The sequence below is a fragment of the Monodelphis domestica genome, chromosome 4 (assembly GCF_027887165.1).
Source record: "Monodelphis domestica isolate mMonDom1 chromosome 4, mMonDom1.pri, whole genome shotgun sequence".
Taxonomy (NCBI): domain Eukaryota; kingdom Metazoa; phylum Chordata; class Mammalia; order Didelphimorphia; family Didelphidae; genus Monodelphis; species Monodelphis domestica.
In genome coordinates this window covers 272,292,967-272,313,385 of record NC_077230.1, presented here as the reverse complement: position 1 = coordinate 272,313,385, position 20,419 = coordinate 272,292,967, and the positions used below count along the sequence as shown (strand labels likewise).

The 20,419-nt window shown below is 39.7% G+C and overlaps 3 protein-coding genes across 11 annotated transcripts in view; 1 reads left to right on the top strand and 2 right to left on the bottom strand.

The window, feature by feature from the left end:
- Window positions 1-2,106, top strand: part of SIAE (sialic acid acetylesterase) — a 58,984-nt gene extending 56,878 nt beyond the window's left edge. For all 9 annotated transcript variants that reach the window (XM_056794548.1, XM_056794546.1, XM_016433940.2 and 6 more), the window contains 2 exons: window positions 308-503; window positions 1,488-2,106. In XM_056794548.1, coding sequence (XP_056650526.1) covers window positions 308-503; window positions 1,488-1,706 — 415 coding nt within the window. In that variant the 3' untranslated portion in view covers window positions 1,707-2,106. The remainder of the gene's footprint in view (window positions 1-307; window positions 504-1,487) is intronic.
- On the bottom strand, window positions 431-9,875 carry TBRG1 (transforming growth factor beta regulator 1). The gene is made up of 9 exons (XM_001364476.5): window positions 9,492-9,875; window positions 8,668-8,738; window positions 6,586-6,818; window positions 5,994-6,130; window positions 5,582-5,728; window positions 4,895-4,992; window positions 4,618-4,728; window positions 4,184-4,326; window positions 431-3,534 (listed from the first exon to the last, which is right to left on the bottom strand). The coding sequence occupies exons 1-9, from the start codon at window positions 9,639-9,641 to the stop codon at window positions 3,389-3,391; spliced, it is 1,236 nt and encodes a 411-aa protein (XP_001364513.1). The 5' UTR covers window positions 9,642-9,875; the 3' UTR covers window positions 431-3,388.
- A 2,135-nt stretch (window positions 9,876-12,010) lies between these two features.
- On the bottom strand, window positions 12,011-19,334 carry PANX3 (pannexin 3). Its single transcript, XM_001364401.4, has 4 exons — window positions 19,020-19,334; window positions 17,730-17,872; window positions 15,875-16,089; window positions 12,011-13,560 (listed from the first exon to the last, which is right to left on the bottom strand). The coding sequence occupies exons 1-4, from the start codon at window positions 19,198-19,200 to the stop codon at window positions 12,921-12,923; spliced, it is 1,179 nt and encodes a 392-aa protein (XP_001364438.1). The 5' UTR covers window positions 19,201-19,334; the 3' UTR covers window positions 12,011-12,920.
- Window positions 19,335-20,419: the final 1,085 nt, after the last annotated feature.

The window sequence follows — 20,419 nt, the reverse complement described above, 5'->3', positions numbered from 1 at the left end:
AGTTACTTTAGTACCTTATCTGAAATGCAACTCTCCAAGGAGCAGTCATATTTCTTGGTGAAAGGAATCTTGATGTCTCTCCTAGGTTTATTAGAAGACCTATCATTTCTCCAGTTCTGTTTAAAGAGAAGTGACACCAATCCATACCTTTTGGACACCACTCACCATAACTGTTTTACCAGCTATTATAGATGACTGCCCAACAGATACAATCAACTATGTCTTGTTTGGAAAATACAGTGGACATTTATTTTAACCTGAGTGAGCTATTAAGGTCATATTCCTTTCCATGTTTTCTTTCTTATAGCATTCACCCTAGAGATAAACAGACTGTGGCCTATAGGTTGCATTTGGGGGCACGTGCTATAGCCTATGGAGAAAAGATGCTTCCATATCAGGGTCCACTCCCTGAAAAAATAGAACTTTTGGCTGATGAGAAGTTTCTCAAACTTTATTATGAACAGAAAATCCAGGTGCAGAAGTTAGATGACAAGATCTATGAGGTAAGGCACAGCAAAACAAATGGATATCTGGCAAACTCACCTATGCTTGGAGTCCTGTATTTAACTGTAACATTTCTGAGGATCTGTTACAAAGTACTATTATAAAGAATGAAATGGGCAACATATATAACAAATATTAGCAAGTTGAGAAAGTAATTTGGGCAATAGAAGGGAAATTCAGGAGAAAATGGGGCCATATTTAAACTGCAATAACACTTTCTCTGGGATATTGTAATGGGGTTTGGTAACCTATAGGTCACATACTTCAAGGCAATCCTGGTTAACTTTGGAATATTAACCTTGGGCTTTGACCGACTCTTTAATGTTCAAAATTTCATTAGCAATGATTTTGTATTAACCAGGCCCTCTTTCAAAATGCAACATACTATTAGTCTCCTTATTTGGGAGTGCATCTGACTACCCCAAAAAGGTTCCTTGTTCTCCAGTTCTAACTTCCTTACCTTTGGCTCCTTTTTTAAGTTCTTTAAGAAGCAACCAGAGACTTTTGTAATTATTAGCTGTCATAAGAAGCTGTCCTTAATTTTCTTCTGATACATGTACTTCTTTGTTCCCCTTTTGGTTGATTTATACAGCAGGATAATTTCCAAAATTACATTCTTAGTACCTGCCTGAGTCTCCTAAGGTCTTGTATGTGAAAGCTTTGCTAGAAATTATACACTGAGGCTAGCTAGTAGTGGTGGCCTCTGATCCTGACCTTTATTTTTGGATGAATGAAAAGTACTTACCACATGCCAAGCACTGTTCTATGTACTAGTTAGTTGTTTTATTCTGGCTGTTTTAACTTTAAAGACTTGTTTCTCTTCTTGTTCCTATTTCTAGTTATTATAGAAAATGCATTCTTGAGAGGAGTGACTTTCTCTTTTCTGTTATCACTGGGTGGACAAACAAGGCCTAGTTTTTTAGAATTTCCTGAAACTTGTTTGACCTGACCAAATCTAATTAGCTGACTGTTTTTTGTTTCAGATCTTATGCTGCAGTGGTCATCAGTGTAAGTGGATTCCAGCTCCCATGGGCAATTCCTCCTCCCAAACTCTAGCTCTTAAAGTTGATTCCTGTCATGGCACTGTGACTGCTCTCCACTATGCCTGGACTACATGGCCATGTGAATATAAACAGTGTCCCATTTACAATCCTAGCAGTACCTTGCCGGCCCCACCATTCATCACATTCATTCCAAGTTAAGACTCCTGGTTGGGCTAAATTTGGGGAGAAATGAAAAAAAAAAGTGGAATTAGGCTGAAATGCTGATTTGAAATTCCTGTGTTTTTTTTTTTTTTACAAACAATCATGGGTGACCCTTTAAGGAGCCAGACAGATCCTGTGGATTTGGTATTTTAGATAGAAAAGGATCACTAGCATTGTTACTTTCTCATGGAGGTTCTTCACATTCTCATAAGTGAGGAACAGTTTGGGAGGTACTATTCGGAATTTAAAATTCAAATGCTGAGGGAAAGTTGGTTTGCTTTAAAGAAAAGATTTAAAGTAAAATTAATGCCCAATTTGTGTCTCTAAATTTTTCGGTTTTATATATTTCTAAAGGCAAATCTTTAATATAAAAATAAAATTACTTTGGTTATTCTAAGGTGTTTTTTTCTCTCTCATAACTGCTTACTGTAAGGAAAGGTTGTAAAAGGAAAGATGGAAATAACTTTGCAGCATATCTTGCTGTGACATCAGCTCTATGATTCCAGTGTGACTACAACAGTGGATTACAGCTACCCTCTCCTTTCCCAGCATCCTCTGCTTCCAACCATCTTTGCTGTCACTCAACTCTTCTTGCAAAATTCCATCTTTCCTTTTGCAACCTCATTAGGATATTATTATGCATTAAGATCAATTTATGTGGTACTTCTAAGATTTACAAAATACTTTTCCTCACAACCCAGTATCACCTGTTTTTATAGATGAATTTGTGAGGCTGCCCATGGTAACATAAATAGCAAGTCAGATAGGGCCTAAATACAGGTTCTAATTCCCAATACAGTGCTCTTTCTACCACTGTGTTCAAAAGTCTAGATACTTTTTATATTACCAGTTAACTTAAAACCTATTAAGTCTTATCAAATACTATTTAAAGCAGTTTAATTAGTGACAATACCATACTTATTCACAACCTCTAGTTATGTTCAGAATAAACAGGGTGGGTGCAATCTGTAGGGACCAATGGTTGTTGGCCATCAGGATTAAGAGGGTAAATATGTTAAGACTGCTATAATAAGTCTAGAGTAGGCAGTTGAGATTCATGCATCAAAACCAAGGAAAGTATTCTTGTCAGTACTCAGTAACGTCTAAAAACCAAGTGGTGGTCTAGAAACAAAGAAGCTAGAGCTAGGATGGAGTGATCCAAGCCTCGACTTTAGGATCATCTCTATGAAAAATGGTAACTGAATATATGGGACAGACTTCCCTAGTGTCTATGTGTACAAGGCTCTTGCTTTCATTGAAATCTTACAATAAAAGTAAAGTAACAATTTGTGCTTAAAAGGATTCAGACTACTATGTAGAACTAGATAAGTGGTTAGCTTAGTAAATCAGAACCATTATTGTATGTTAGTATTAGCAAAAACAAATTACACAAGAGAATAATTCACTTCAGCCTTGAATAAAAATAGCAACAGCAGGAAAGTGAGGACCAGATTACAATATTCTAAAAACAAAGTAGAATTGACAAGAAAAGTTTATTACAAAAGATAAAAACAGCCAAATCTTCACCAGGGGAAATAACTGCCAAGAGATCTTCTATCATACAATGGTAAATGTTAATGCTTCTGTCACTGTGGCTGGGTCTTGCTTCTTTCATATGTTCTAAGTTTTAAGTTTAAAATTTCACCATGAAAAACCTGGTGTAGTCTTGGCTGCCTTGTTCAGTCTGAGGACTGGGCTGGGCTGCATTGGGACGGAGAATTAATGTGCTGCAGGTGAGTGGCTGGCAGGGGCTCATGTGTCAGGAACATAGGTTGATAGGATGACACAAATGATGCAGGCTGAAGCCCGGGGAGATCCAGAGATCCTAGAAAAACAATGTAAATTCTACTGCTGCCTGAAAGTGCCAGGTCACAATCCTGATAATCAAGGAAAAATAGGCCTTTGCAATTATTTCTCTTATATTCTTTACTTAATTTTGTTGGAATTGTATTCCCAATAAGGCCCAATATGGAGGGCCATTTTTACATAGGAAGGAGCTGAGGGTCTGAGGCACAAAGGGATGCTTAAGCTCACAGTGAGTTAGAGATAGCAGTATAATTCAAATTTAGTCCTCTAGCTTCTTAGATAAGGGTTCTAAAGTTGACTGTGCTGTTTGACCATGCTCAATTATGTCTGGAATATGATGCCCTCTACTTGTAGAGAGACAATCCAAAGAAGCAGAACCAATTCCTAAATATCTTTCACTTGTTACAGACACTAAGGGTTTTGAATGCCCCTCCTTGGTAGGATATCAGGAACAAAATTGCCAGGGAATAGGTTTCCTTAGATTTTAAGACTGAGATGCTAATTCTAAGCAACTATACTAAGCCACTCAAAACAATAAATGCTGTAGCCTGACGAGACTATTTCCAGATTGTACCATACAAAGCCTTGGCTTATGCCAAACTATGGGAAGAGGGATAGGTTAGCTAAAAGGCTGATAGTTTCATTAAGAAAAAAGTGAGGAAAGTTACCTGGCAGAATGGGATCATTCTGATCTTCTTTAAAGGTCTGTCTCTGAAAGGCCTCAAAGCTCATAGTGGCATCATTCTCTGGTAGCCCCTGGGGGACCTGACCATCGCCAGGTTTACACACATCAAACTTCACCCACTGGTAACTGTAGGATCAGAGGGAGTATTCATGTGAGCAATCTGCCTTTCCTAATACAATCTCTGTTCCTTTAACCATCTTAGTATATATCTGGGTACTGTTTTTTAAGAACATCCTTCAGCAGCCAGATCTTTATCCCATCAATACACTAAATTCCCCCTGCCCCTCTACATTAGTTACTACAGATAAAAGAAAAAGGCTGGCATATTTAGAGAGCCATAGTTTAGATTTAGATCCCCTGGTTAAATGATTGCTATGGTTCTTCCTCTTTTGGGAAAGCAGATGTGGCCACACTCACTTGATACATTTCCGAGCTCCTGGACAACTCTGGATCAGGTTGTGAATGGTTGGATGAGAAAACCCAAAGAAATCAGCCCCAGATGGAAGCACATTGGGAAGTAGCTTCCCCCTAAAAAGCAGGGGGGAAAATTAAGAATAAACTATTCAAGAGGAGGATCCAAGAGAAAGCAAGCTTCTCCAGGAAATAAGACCTCAGTCCAAAGCTTAGAGCAAAGAAAAATGTCTCATCATACTAATACATGTTCTTATGCTTGCCCACTAATGGGCTAACCCACCGAGCTGCACTGATGGTCTTGAGTAGCTCAGCATGACAGGCATTTGCAGAAGAGCCCACAATGGCATTCTCAGGGTCATCCTCGGGCACAATCTCAAACTGGGAAAGATGATAAAGTAGTTCAGGAAGATCCTCCAAAGGGAGGTAAGAGTACATATCATGCTACTCTTATAACTATAATTACCACACTGTGGAATATGGAGCTACTCTCCCACATAATGGACATTGTAAGAATGCTTCTCTCAGAGAAAAGCCCCAGACAAGATGAGAACCCAGAGATGCCTAGAAAGGCTTGGCTGGTGTTTAGGACATTATTTTAAAGGCTAATATAGTCATCAATACTCCCAATAAAATTCAGAAACTCTTGACCCTCCACTGTCACTCAATCTCAAAACTGTAACCTAAGTAAAAACTGGCCAACAAAGCTTTAAACGTTTAAAACCTTGGGACAGGAAGTAGTGATTGGGAAACTGGACAATATCATATCTGTGCTTTAAGAAGTAAAATATAGAAAAGCAGGTTAGGAATTTTGTATCTTGGTTTAGCTTTTTTCCATACTTAAGTCCACCATGAAGTCCAAGTGAGTCAAATTATTCCTGACCCTTTGTGGCCCTGAGCTTCTTAAATTGGTAGTTCATAACTCACTCACTCACTTGTAGCTACATATATATTCCTAGAAGAGCTATACCTGCGGCTGCATACCACCATCCTTGATTTGACAGGTGTACAGACACTTCTGGTCCGGGCACTTCATGCTGGCATACACTCTGGTACTGCAGAATCCCACAGGGTAGATAGCACCCTCATCATGGAAGCCAGGCCGATCAGTGATGATCTACAGTGAGAAAGGGTCCCCCCCACCCCCAACAAGGTTTTTGGTCACAATTCAGGGCCATTTGGAGCTGACAAATAGTGACTCATACCCCTGGAGTATGTGTATAGCAGAAAACTGACCTGGTATCCTAGGGACTAGTTTTCTAGGAATAGTATGGACTGCCAAGGGGTTACTTGCTAATGGGAACAGAAATGTCTCACTGAAATTTATTCCCATTCCCAAATTTAGCTGATCACCCTCTCTACCCACCACTGGTCTCACTCACCTCCCCTAGGCTATAAACTGTTAGACCCCCTAGTCCGATGGGAAACACAGGCCGTCCTGAGGGATCCAGGGCAATGGGCTGAACCAGCTTGCGAGCACCTCCCTCCATTTTCTTTTTCTTGGATGCTTTCTTCAGAACTGAAACGCAAACCTGGGGTCACCCACTTTAGACCCTTCATTGTACTGAGGAAAGGGGCAGAATTTACATGTGGAAGCTACAGATAAGCATTCTGGCTCTACATAACACTTTTCTCCTCAGGCTCTTAATGTTCTTACTAACTTGTCCATCTTATAGTAACCAAATAGCTCTTGGTACCCAAATATCTTCCCCTTCTGAGAGCTTCAATTTCATTATCTAAAATTCTCAAAGCTGGGAAAGCTTTCCTAAAAGTGACCTATTCTCTAAGCATTGTACCTTCCTATCCAAAAGAGATGGAAGCCCAGCTTTTTTTTTTCTCTTTATAGCTAATCTAATTTTCTTCCCACTAGTTCTAAGGTGTTTTGATGGCAATATTTAGACACTAGTTACAGTGCCAGGTATCTGCTATAAATGTATGAGAAAAATGATAGACAGACATCCTTAAGCAAAATACCTTCGACTTTGTTGTTTTCTTTTCCTTTTTCTTTTTTTTCCTTCTTGGGTTTCTTCCCAAATTGCTCTTCAACCACAGAGCTGGACACAGGAATAGATCCGGTTCCTTGAATAGGACCCATAGAGGTAGCCACACCATAACTCAAAGGCAGGTTAGAACTGTGGGTGGTGGCTACTGTCTGGGTCTCTCCTTCAGTCAGAGTTTGCAGCTGGAGTAGCTTTTTCAGGAGGTACCTATATGGTGAAGGGGGAGAAAAAGCCAAAGGGATAGAGTATATGCTTTGTCAAATATCACATCTGAACTTTAGACATTGGAGAATACTAGAATTGTATACAACAATATTGACACTATATAGTAGAAAGAGCACTGGATTTGCAATCAGAAAACCTATATTTAAATCCCAGCTGTTTTTAATTAACTGTGGGACCTAGATAAGACATCACCTCTCTAAACAGTTTCTTCATCTGTGATAAAAGAGTAATAGTATTCAAATTATCTACCTTAAAGAGTTGTGGGGGAAGGCATTCTATAAGCTATTAGAATTAAACCAGGTAGGTGGTGGGGGAAGGGAATGACTGATATCAGTGATAGGGTACAGCCCCAATGAAGAACTAAGGGATTGAAACAAGTCATTAAATGATCAGGCCTTCTCTCGTTTGCCCCTAGGATTTCTTTAAATGTGCCAACTCTAGAGGAGCAGAGACCATATCTTTGTAATGCCCACAATGCACAGATTTATATGTAGTAGGCACCCAGTGAAGATGCTAGGGGGCATAGCAGTTAAAGTGCTGGGCCTAGAATCAGGAAAACTTGACTTCAAATCTGGGCTCAGATTTGTACATTTGATCAGTCGTACATCGTCCTAGTTTGGATAATTTTCCTCCCCCTTTAATTGGGATAGTTGGAATGTATGCCTCTGTTCTACCTGCTGCTCCATCTACCTCAGGAACTCAGCAAGACATTGGGCATAGTAAGGGGGCAAGTGGCCATCAGGATCGAGGAGCATCAGCCCTGGCCCTGAATGCTTTCCTGGTGCCTGTCTTGTCACTGGCCTCTCCTGTATCTTGGGGACATGAAACTTTTCATCTAGCTAGCAAGGATTCCTTCCCATCGTGCCTCAGGATCTCCACTAAGTCTTGGACTCTTGTCGCCATTTACCCAGAAATCTCTAGGAAGTTGTAAATATATTATGTCGATACTGCTGTGAACTTTTTAAATGGCCTTTGTCTTTTAAAGAGCTCTTAAATAAACAGAGGGCATACACTGCTCTTTATCGGCATAAAAAAAAAAACACTATCTGTGTGGCCCTAGGCAAGACACTCTGCCTCAGTTTTCTCGTCTGCAAAGTGAGCTGGAGAAGGACAAATCACTCTAATATTTTTAACAAGAATACCTCAAATGGAGTCACAAAGTCAGATGACAGACTAACAACAGATATTCAATAAATATTTGTTAAATGAATGCATCATCTCTTTATGCTTGAGTTTCACATTTCCCTACTCAATAAACTCCAGTGGTTCCTGATTATCTCCAGGATTAAATATAAAATCCTGTTGGCTTTTAAAGTTCTTCACGATTTGGCCCCTTTCTAATTTTAGTCTTTTTATGCTTTTCCCTCTTCTACTCTATGATCTACAATGACTTCCTTATGTTCCTCACCCATCAACTGATTCTGTGCCTTTTCACTGGCTATGCCCAATATATGGAATTCCTCTCTGCCTCTTGGTTTGTTCAAAACAATTCAAACCTCATCTTTTGCAGGAGGCCTTTCCTATACTGCTCCTCCCTCTAATCTCCCCTCAACCCCTCTCCCCTTCTTTCTGAGATTACATGTCACCACTATTAGAATATGACATTTTTGAGGGCAGATCTTATATTATTTGTATCCCTGGTTTAATAGTGTCTGGCACATACAATTTAATAAATACTTGCTGAAAACTGATTCACTGTCCAAGAAAGCAGGCTTATATGCTCAGAATCTTCACTATGTTCTGAAGTCCCAAGAGGTGGGGATCTCTTCATCATTCTGTTCACTAATTCACTAAAAATGTGTTTTGCAACTATGACAAGAAGCTGACTCACCTTCTTTCTTCTTTTGCTTTGATAAACTTCTCCTCAAGGCGGGCAATTTCATCACAAATAGCTGCATTTTCCTTTAGGAAAAATTTTGAAAAGTCTCATCACTTAAACAGTTTCAGGAATAAATGGTATAGGCTAAGAAGTTCAGAAATCTCTAGTTAAAGGTACGGGATATTTACTTTTCATGGCTGGGGAGGGCAGGGGCATCTACTGAAGCTTAAGGAACAAAGGACCCTTTTAGGTAACAGAGAAGAGCTCTACAAGGGGATTCTTGGATGGTAACCACAGCAGAGTATCTGTCCAAACCTTTAAATGAATGCAGGCATAATATAACTAAAGTTTAGGTCTATTTTATGAGGATCTGTCATCTCCTATATTCCTCCAGGTGCAGTGACTTTTTGGAGTGTAGAAGACTGCTTCAGATAACTCAAAGCATTATATGAACCTAGATGCTTAAGGGAAATCCAGCTGCCTCCATGCCTTAGAAAGAATACTCGAAGAAAGAATAAAACAACACGTTTAAATCCATTTCCACATCTTTTTCATATTTGTAAGAAATAAGTTTTGGAAGCTTCCGTGTTTTTGTATACACAATTTCACGGGTAGGAAGCCATTAAATTTTTACTCCCCTCTGAGGCCACACGATAAACTTATAAGTAAAATACCTAGACTTGCCGGCTGCCAAGGGTTGAGACTTTTTTTGCCTGGAAAACAGGTTCCTGAGAGAAAATTTAATTAGTGTGTATATTTGGGACAAGGACCTTTATTCAGAGTGCGGGGAAGAGGCTTGGGCCTGGCAAGGACTGGAAGCTGTGGACAGGACTTACAAACACCGTGGCCTTGGCTGCCTTACGCAGCCGGAGGTACTTCAGCCGGTACTTCTCGTTCTGACTTTTCTTTGGGGGCTTTTTCATTCTGGGCTTGCTCGCTTGCAGTGGGGAAAGAGGAGAGGAGGCGAGGCTGCCCAAGAGGCTCATGACCCGGCCCAGTCGCTGGGGCTCCGGGGAGTGCGTTCCGGAGACCCCGTCCGGGCTCGCAGCATTGGCTCCTGCTCCCGCTTCAGGGAAGTGAAGAGAACTGCTCGCCGATTCCAAGTCAGGAGAGGCCGAGAAGGCCCGGGCGGCCTAGGCCCACTATCCAGGTACGGCACTGCGCTTCCGGGTCCCGTCAGTTACCGGAAGAGAGAAGGGTTTAGAGGAAATGACGTTTTCGACTCGGATTGCTTGCGCACCCTGGCGACTGAGGTCTGCGAGGCGGTCTCGGAGGCCATGTCTGGTCTGCAGCTGCGCAGACGGGGATGTACACTGATCTGCTTTTAATGGGAGTACCAGACACGCTGATGCTTTGAGTGGGGAAGACCCAGACCTCAGGATGGGTTTGCAGATCTTCCGGGATCGGGGAGGGACAACCTTTTCTTCGCCCACCCTGCCCCACTGCCCCGCAGGTTCCTGTCTAGACCTTTATCTTCTATCTACCCTGTGCTTTGTGTCAAGCCACCGGGCCTTTGACGCATGACAGCCTCTACTCTTCCCTCCCCTTCCCCCCCACTCCCCTTTAGTGTCAAATATCGTGGATCCATGGTTAGTCTCTCATCTTTCATTACGTATGGCTGGCCCTTACAATCTTAGCGCAGTTTGGCTGCTAAAATTTAGTGTTCAGATTTGAACAAAAGCCTAGGAAAAGTGCTGGACTCGGTTTTCATCTGTCAAAATAATACGACACAGCCACAAAGCACTCCAGTGTCCCCATGACTAATGAGAAAAAGCAGCTAATATGAACCTGATGTTAGCTCTAGAACTTAAACACAAAAGCAAGGTGGCAGTGGTTGCAGAGCTAGAACAACCCACTGAAGGTATACGCAGCTCACTAAATCTAGCTGGTTTAGGGATTGTATGATACAAAAATAGAATGAACAGAGCTGGAAACCATCTTGAGATGAGAAAACTGAGGTCTGGGAATGGTGGCCTGACCTGGACAAAATGAAATTAGCTCCACCACGGTTTTATGAGCCTAACTTTCTAGCTAAGTGTTTGAAATCTTCCTGTCTGTAGGTATTAATACCAGCTTTGGAAAAACAAAAAACAAAAAAAACAAACAGCTTCAGAGAACAGGGGGAAGACCTATATATGAACTTCTCCAGAGAGATTGAGCAAAACAGTATAGAGAAAAACAACTTTGAAGGTCTTTAGGACTCTGATTAACTTAATGATAAATCAGGAGTCCAAAAGAATGAAGATCAAATAAGACTTTCTCCTGAAAGAGACCTAATTTAGACTTGGTTATTGTGGGGATTTGTTTAGTTCAACTTTGAAACTTATGTATTCAGGTTTGTTTGTTTTTTTAAACTTGCTCATGAGTAGAGGAAGTGAGGGATAGATGAATTTTAAAATTGCTTGTATTTTGGAAAAATAAAAATAATAAACTAAAACCCCCCCAACACTTAATAACCCTTCCCATATTACCTCCAGAAATTATGTATTTGATGATATAGAGATGTAGAATCAGTACCTGTGAATAGTGGTAAAAAGTTTTCAATTTTTGTTTAAAATTTTGTCAGCTCCCTGATTTATTTTAGGCCTAGCAAAGCTTCTTTCTGGTCCTTAGGATAGTAGACTCTAAGCTTGTTTGCATGGCTTCTTCTTGCATCTTTGCATAAAGGGCAGGAAAAATATCTTCTTTTGACCAAGCAGTCAGGTTGCTTTGAGCTAATGGATCTCAGTAGTCTCCTTTTAGGAAAGTTTAGAATATGGGTTTGATTCTTCCTCCTGAGGTAGTGTTTGAAGGATCCTGGGACCCTTGGGTGGGAAAGAAATCCAATTTAATGAATTTTAGGTAAAGTTTTAGGAATTGAACATACTCTCTTTGAATTCCAGAAGCTTTATGGCTGATTTGGACTACACATACAACAGTTTTCTGCAGAAAAAAGTGTTCTATAAAGAGGAATTAGCAATAGGAAGGTCACTTGATTTCCTGCCACCTCCTCTGCTTCCTCAACCGCAGTAAAAAAAAAAAGAGTTTAGGTTAAATCTAATATCAGAAAACAATAAGGAAGATTTAGTGGAGGCCACCTGTAATCCCTTTTACTGAAGGATGCTGAGCCAGGTGAATCCCTTGAGGTAAGAATTCTGAGTTGCTTTGGGATAACACTGACTAGGTACCTCTGGAGATCCTCTGGGAGTAGAGGGCCATTGGGTTGCCTAAGAAGGAGCAGATCAGCCTATGGAACAGGTTAAAGTTTCTATACCAATCAGAAGTAGGATTGAGCATTGAGAGGCTACTGTACTGCTAGCCTAGATGAGATAGAGATACTCAGTCACTAAAAGAAAAGTTCTGAGAAGGTACTCAGTATTGTCGTTGTTTCATTATAATTAATAGTAATCATTTTGTCATTAAGGCCTTTTCAGTGTATAGATGTACAAAATTATTTGTAATGATGTATGTTGACTTTGTGGTCAGCAGGGATGTGGAATCCAATTCATGGTCCTGATCTTTGCTTTTGTAAATCTCTAGTCAAGATCCTTAGAAGTCCTTTGTAATCCTTAAAACATTATGCATGTGTTAATATGATTGATGATGATGATGATGATGATGATAAGAAAGAGATAATGTATTTTGAAATCCAAAGACTATGAAAGAATTGCTATATGAATTTGGCCTTTTTCTAAATTGTTCATTTTGGTTCAGGTTCTTCCTGCCTCAACCACCAAGGGCAGCTTTGGAGACAGATTCTGACCTGTGTTCCCTTTACCAACATCTACTTTCCAAAACATGATAGACAAATTCTGATGATGCCAGGAATTTTTGAGGACATTGAGTCACTACTGTAGTAGTTAAATGTCTGGTTTATGGTTAAATGTCTATTTATTCTCTGTCCTATTAGGATCTTACATTTGGGCAAAACCCATGGAACAAAATCAATGATCAGGACAAATAGTCACAAATAATTTCATGATCTTTCTTTCCTAATACATCAGTTGGGTCTTTGTTCTTAGCTTCTTGCTTATTAGGATTCAAACACAATGAGATTTAAATGTACAACCTTTTCTAATGTCTAATGGTATGGTTTCATCCAGGGAACTGAATCTTTTGGCTTGTGTAGGATGTAATCTCCAATGATATTACCTTGGCAATTCTAAGGCATGCAATATATGCATTTGTATGTGTTCAGGGGTTCTGTGATTGTTCATTAGCAATAACATCAGGGAAGGGGTATTGTTCTAATTTTCCATCAGAATTTTTACCCTGCATGTCTGTGGCTATGGGTGATCATCATATGCCTTGGATGTGAGATGTTTAGGTTTTGAGGGCTCTAAGCCCGCCAACAAGGTCATGAAATCTACCACTGTGTCAATATGATGCTTCTGAGTGGTTGTGTCTTTCAATATACACAAAACACTCAACCAGCTAAAAGAGATGAGCTCAGAGATGTTTGCATGAAGGAAAAGTAAGATCACATTGAGATCATTGATGGGGCAGCCCAGCATTTTTCTACTGAGTAGATCAAAAGCTGGTAGCATCTCATAGACAGATAGGAGTCTCTTGTCCCATTGACACAGTCGTGTCAAGTTGTACATTATCACTGGTACTAGGATTAGGTACACTGCTGCACTGGAGAAGCTGATCAGCTGGAAGATGGAGAGTGAGGTCAGTCTGCATGTAATCAGATCTGGGACATCGTTTTCTTCTCTTAGCAGCCCCATTTTGATAGAGCAGCTAAACTCTTCTTGGAAAAAGATATTCAGGTGGAAATATCCAAGGTATAGACAGGTGGCTGAGATGAAGAGGAGCAAGAGGGAATTCCTTAGGAGGTAAGTAGCCACCAGGATATGTGAACGCTGCTTACAGGCCAGGTACCTTTCTAGCAGGGGGAACTCAAAATATCGTTCTTTCCGAGCCCTTGGAGGGAAGAGAGAAAAAAAGGAAAAGATGCAGAGTTAGTAAGAATGTTTAGTGGTTGATTTTGGAGACCTTCTTAGCTCCCTGCCAAACTGAGCAGTAAATAAGTTGGAAGTTTGAAAAGGGTCATTGCACTCAGTAATATGTTCTTAGATCTGGAGTTATTATTTTGACCCCTTTTCCAAACTTCTCTATTTTTATGAAGGGCATCATCATTTTACTGTCACCCAAGTTCATAACTTCTAACCTTGTGTATCCAATTAGTTGTCAGTTGATTCTACCTTTATGACATCTCTTACGTCCATCCCATTCTCTCCATCCTAGTTCAATCCCTTGTCAGCTCTCACTGGACTATTTTAATAACTTTCTATTATCCTCACATGTCTCTCTGCCTTTGCACAGATTAGCCCAGAATGCATTCCCTCACTGCCATCTTTTACAATCCTTAATTTCCTTCAGAGTTCACCTCAAGTACCATCTTCTGATGAAGCTTTTCTTGATCCCCTCAGGTTCTTGTGTTTCCCTCACCCAAATTATCTTTTACTTATTTTTTATCTGTTTGGAATATACTTGTACGTACATAAATGTCTTTTCCCAATAGAATATGAACCCCACAGCTTCTAGCACAGTTCTTGCATATAGTAGGCACTTAGTAAGTCCTTGTTGATTGATCACAGATTACTGTTTTCCTCATGACAACCCTGTAAGGTAGATGATGTAAATATTATCATCTTTATTTTATAGATTAGAAAACTGGGTTCAGATTATGTGATTTACCTAAGGTCTACTGTCGATTCCCTACAATCTGTATTTTTCTCATGTGCTTTGGACTTTATTGGGAAATCAACATTTGGAGAATGTTAAAATACAACTACCAGGGGCAGATTGAGAGCCAGGCCTAGAAGTAGGAGGTCCTGGGTTCACATCTAGCCTCAAATCTAGCTATGTGACCCTGGGCAAGTCACTTAATCCCCATTGCCTAACCCTTACTGCTTGTCTGTCTTGGAACCAATACCCAGTATTGATTCTAAGACAGACAATCTGGGTTTTAAAAAAACAACACAATTACTCCAATCTTCTGTTTCCAGTGATGCTAATGTGGAGTGTACCTGTTTTTTTTCCCCCATTTCTTTGTTCCCAGGCACTTAGTGCATTCCTGTAAATTTCCTATATATTAGTAGAGAGGCTGATCTTCTTGGTAAGGTAGAATATATCTAAAAAATAGTAAGATCATTAGGCAGTAGCAAGTTTATTGGAATGAACATTGGACTTGAAGTCAGTAGTAGTAGTATGTGGTTTTAGTCCCATGTACTTAATGTGAATTTAAAAAAATTAGTATATTCAATCCATTTTCCCATTAATCTACCAAGTGTTGCTATTCAGCTAGGTAACTCAGTTTATAAGAGAAAGTGATAGTTATTTTCCTCAATGAGATAATTGAGTTGGGAAAACAAGGTACACAATGAAGGATGACAGGCAAACAAAGTGCTTTACCTGTGTCTTAGCAATGTCAGGAGAAAGAAAGGAAGGCCTCCATCATGAGCATGTTGAATGGGCCAACTGACACAAATTCATGGAGGACATGGACAATAATTGCAAAGGACAGGTAATCATGGATAATCTGCAATCTATATCATTGAATCTATATGCAATCACAGGTCTGTAGAGTACTTGACTATGTAATTAGTACTAAAAAGATAATTAAAGATAATAAATGGAAGTTAAAAAAAAGAGCTCAGTGTGAACTGGGAAAGATGGGATGGAAACGATGTGATTCTCATGGTGAAGATGGAGTATAAACTGGGCTTTGTAGGGTAGGTATAGTAGAGTGGACACATGCCATTATGCAGGAAATGCAGCATAACGTTTTGGAAGTGGAAAGTAACATCACACATCTAGGAAACTGAAAAAAAACCCCAATTCCTCTGTTTGGAATAGAGAATTTAGGTTGGAGAATAAAATGGGAAATGAGAATGGAAAGGTAGGGGAGTGCTAAATTATAGCTGACCTCAGAAGATATTCTGATAGATTAGGATTTTGTTCTTTAGGCCTTAGGGAGCTATAAAAAGATTAATCTTTCTAGTATGTTCATCTATAAAATGGGGATACAATCTTTGTTTTCTACTTTTAGATGTGTTAATGCTATAAGTTTGTAAGTATTTTGAATTCTTGGATAGGCAAATGCAGTAGAGAATGATTTGATTACATGGATGCCAAGACATCTCTGGGCCCCTTCTCCCACTCTTATTGGAACTTAGACTTTTTAGGAGAGAACAGATAAGAACAATCAAGGTTACAATAACAACTAACTTACTTCTCCAGCTCATCCCAGAAAATGTCAGGGTCAGCACTCTTTTGGCGGATCTTCAGCATATGTTGTACTAGCCGGATGGAACGGTTATAAGACTTGTCCAATTCACTGATGATGAACAGGAGGTCAGAGCTCAGGGATGGAGCAGCCACATAATTCCATAGCAGAGTTGGAAGGTACATGATCACAGCCAGAGCCAAAAGGGAATAGGGGAGAACCTGCAGGGTGGTAGCAAACTGCATTAAGTATTGGGGGAAAAAGCAAAAGTTCTGAGTGTTATGAGGAGGGGGCTTTAGAGAAGGGAGTCCTGAAGGGATGGATTTTTCTCCTTTCTTCCTATATCAAGGGTAGAACTGGCAGTATAAACTGTGAGCCAAGCTAGGCTTAAGGATTGATGTTATCTCCAATGTGGCTAAGATCAGTGATTCTTAAGAGAATCAGAGGAATCCCTTGATCATCAGCTTTGCTGGTAATTTTCAAGAATGGACAATTCCACCATCGGGGGAATAGAGGGTAAAAGAAAGTTCCCTGAAGAGAACTAGATATCTGAGTTCTGCTTAGTTGGTAGGACAAAGGTAGGAAAAAGAGGAGTCAATATTCTTAATCTCCCTTTTCTCCCTTCTCTGTTCTGAATTCCTCCAATTCTCCATATCAAGAAACATTAAAATTCTCTTCATCTTTCAAAGCCCAACTTAAGTCCTATTTGTTATAGAATCATAAGGTCACAAACTCTCATTGTTCAAAGGGACCCAGTTAGAAATCTTCTGCCAGAATAAAAATTCTTTCTACGATATCTCCTTTTATATGAAATCTTTCCTGATTATTTCAACCTCTAGTGTTCTCTCCATTTTTTGTATTTCTATATTGCTTCTTGTCCACCATGTGTATCATGTGACAATATAATGGCTTTAATCATTCTCTGAGTATTTCATGTATGTGAGTCTTGTTTTCCCAACTAGATTGTAAGTGTTCATGTGACCCTTATAGTACTTTATCAGTGGTGGGCACATAGTAGACACTTGGCAGATAATTCATTGAACGTGAATTGTTAACTCATAGCTTCTGACTATTAGAGAGAAATGGTTAGGTCTCAAACTCTAAGAGGAGAGTTTGAAAAAAAAAACAGAAAAGAAACATTTAAATGAATGGGAACATTTTTTTGTTTTTTATTATTTTTAAAAAAGAACACATTTTTCCAGTGATACTGCTTCATGAGTTGAGAGAAGTTTAGAAGCGGTGGACTGGAGCTCTCTCTAACTTGCTAAAACCCATTATAAAAATTTCAGTTTGATCCTTTACATCTCAGAAATTGTCAGTTGCTACAAATCAGGGCTTATTGTTTTGTTGGTTATCTAGACTTAAGAAGACATCAATAATGTAGATTAAGTTTAAAAGTATATGTAGATAAAATTTTTTACCCCCTTAGAGGGCCTGGTTGTTTAACATTTACCAGGACATCATTGTATTGCTTTATAAATACTGCTTGAACTGAGCAGGAGTATAATAACAAGCTCAGGGAATGAAGTTATTGGCTGATTGTAAGCCTAGTGACTGTAGGATAATAATAATAATAACACATTTATAATAATACTTTAATATTTTACTTTAAGATGTGCACAGTTCTTTATGTCTATTATCTCATTTAAGCCTCACTTAAATCCTTAATTAGAATCCCACAAATTCTTGTTCTCACTATGTGGTTCTTTTAATACAGTCCTTGGTTTTTTTTGTTTGGATGTCAGTACTATGGCATTTTGGGGGGCCTCATAAATTCAAACACATAGGATGTTAAGCATAGTCTTTTCTACCCCCACATCAACAATTGGGCCAGTCCATGATTATTCTGGATGCACTGTACCTTGTGGGCCCAGAGGGATTTTGTCTTATAGTTTCCAACAGCATCCCATTCATGATGCACCAGGGAGTCCCAGCAGGAACTGTCCACATAGCCAGCCTGTCTGATGGTGAAGTTACTGGGAGAAAAGCAACTGATCCGAGAACCTGGAACAGAAACAGCATTAAAGTGGCATTAAAATACACAGTAGAAACCTAGAAAATTGTGCATCAGTGTTCCCTGAGAACTGCCTTTCAACCTCCTTAATACTCCTATGCTTTACCTTCCTAATATCCTTCAATTTAGTACAATAAGCATTTTTTATTTAAAATTTTGAAATTTTCTATTGTTACCTCCTCTTCCATCACCTTAAAAAAATAAAAGAAAACCTTTGTAACAAGCATGCATAGTCAAATAAAACAAATTCCTGCAATGGTCATATCAAAAAAATATGTCTTGTTCTGTACCACTCTGTTAGGAGATAGATAACATGCTTCAATCATCAGTCCTCAAAGATAATGGCTAGTTTTTGCATTGACCAGAATCCTTCATTCTTTCAAAGTTGTCATAATGATCATCAAACATGTATTAAGCACCTACAATGTACCTCCTAGAAGGAATTGTCACCCTATAAAAAGCCTAGAATCCTGACTCCAAATTGGAGGGGCAAGGTGATATTGGCAAAAAAAAAATCACAATTTTGTATTTTACCATCATTCTCCTTCAGCACACACACACACACACACACACACACACACACACACACACACACACACACACACAAAACAGCTTCTGTTTTGCAAATGGAGGAATTGAGGCAAAGCAAACATTAGATACCCTTTTTTAGATTCCCTAGAGAGAGCTAAAGTGGCACATTATTATTATGTTATGGTAGAATGTTAGATGAAGTTAGGAAGACCTCAGTTCAAATTCTCCCTCAGAAACTTACTACCTTTGTAACCCAATCAACTTCTTTCAGACTCAGTTTCTTCATGTATAAATTGGGGATAATACCTCACAGGATTGTTATGAGGAGGAACAAATAACATAAGCAAAGAACTTTTTTAAACCTTGAAGAACTAAATAAAATCTAGGTATTATGCTACAAAAAGGTGTCATGGTCAGGATGAGAACCCACACATCCCAAGCCTTAGCTGTTTGATGTTTTTTTGTTAATAGGGGAAAGCAAGCAGACCAGGTAGGGGAAGGAAATGGCATTGGTGGTGGGGAGGGGAAAGGGAAGTAAGGGACCCGGGAAGAGAGAATGCAACATTTCCTACCTTCCTGCAGCTTTGGAATGAGATAGCAACTTACCAGCAGAGAATTCCTGGGCAAACGCTAAGGACATCAGCAACAGGGGGAAGCCTACAGTCACAAACTTGATGATACGATCGATGGGCAGCTCTAAGTGCAGTCCCTTGAGCCGGGGGCCTCTTCGGTCAGGCAGCAGGGCGTCTGAGAGCATATACTCTGCCGCAGTGTGTGCCAGGGACATGATGCTCTTGAATGTGGGGGCCTGAAAAGACGTGGGAAGGAAACCTAGGTATAAGAAGAAGGTACAGAGAGCAGCTTCAGGCTACTGGGCTCTGAGCTAAGCAAGTCGGCAGCCCAGGGATGAAATGTGCCATGAGTAAGAGACTGTTCTGTAAGTAACTGGTCAGGACCCAGGGAACTTGATCAGTACCCAGTTAATTAGAGGGAGACTTGAGGCTTGGGTGTGCCTCTGATGATGGAGTGTTAGAACAGAATAACTGTCTTTTCTCTCTGTGGCTGTCCTGGGCCTGGGTGGGGTCTCATGGCTTTATGCAGGCCTCTTATTAATGAGTTATTTTCTGCAGGGCTGTTGGGGATGGGAAGGGGAGTTGTGGGTATTGAGCTTTAGGGCCAATGCCCATTCCCCATATAATTGGTGTGGAATTTGGATGGAGTTTGCTTAAATGTGTTGACCACCCTCATTTTGTGGTTTAGGGTGGAGATGGAACCCTCAAGCCTCACTAGAGTTGGGTATCCCATGTAGCTAGCCTGCTTTATCTTTAAGATAACTTAAGCTCTGGGCTTTTTGCTCCCTCCCATAACCCAATCATTCTGCATGTGCCATTATAACTATCCTTCTTCCTTTGATTTTTCTGTTGTATCTTTCATTTCTTACTTTAATATTTCAAAGATTTATGTTTGTTTGTTTTTTGCTGCAATAGATTGAAATTCTCACAACTTAATAGACAGTCTTTGAGAGTAATTATGGCTAAAAAGATTCACCATCATATGAGCAATCTGGATGAGCTTCTGTGAACATAGATAGTTTAATCCTCAGATGCAGATGACAGTGCAAAGGGACTACCAGCCTAGAAAGAATGTAATTGAAGGAAGTATGGAGATAGAAAATTTTTAGTGAATATGAGGAAAGAAAAAACAAGGGTGTATTTAGAGAGAAAAGACAGGTAAGAAAAGAATGATTGTGTATTTTTTCCCAGTTATACCAAGTCAAACATTTATTGATTACTGCTATGTGTCAGGCACTGGGCTAAGTTCTGGGCATACAAAGTAACAGGCCCCCCTCCAAAAAAACTCCAAATGAAAAAAAATCTCAATCTCAAACAGTCATTGCTCTCATAAATGTCATAAATTGGAGATAATTTGAAAGAAAAGGCAGTAATATTAAGGAGGACCACGAAAAGCTTGCTGCAGAAGCTGAGATTTGAAAGAAACCAGGGAAG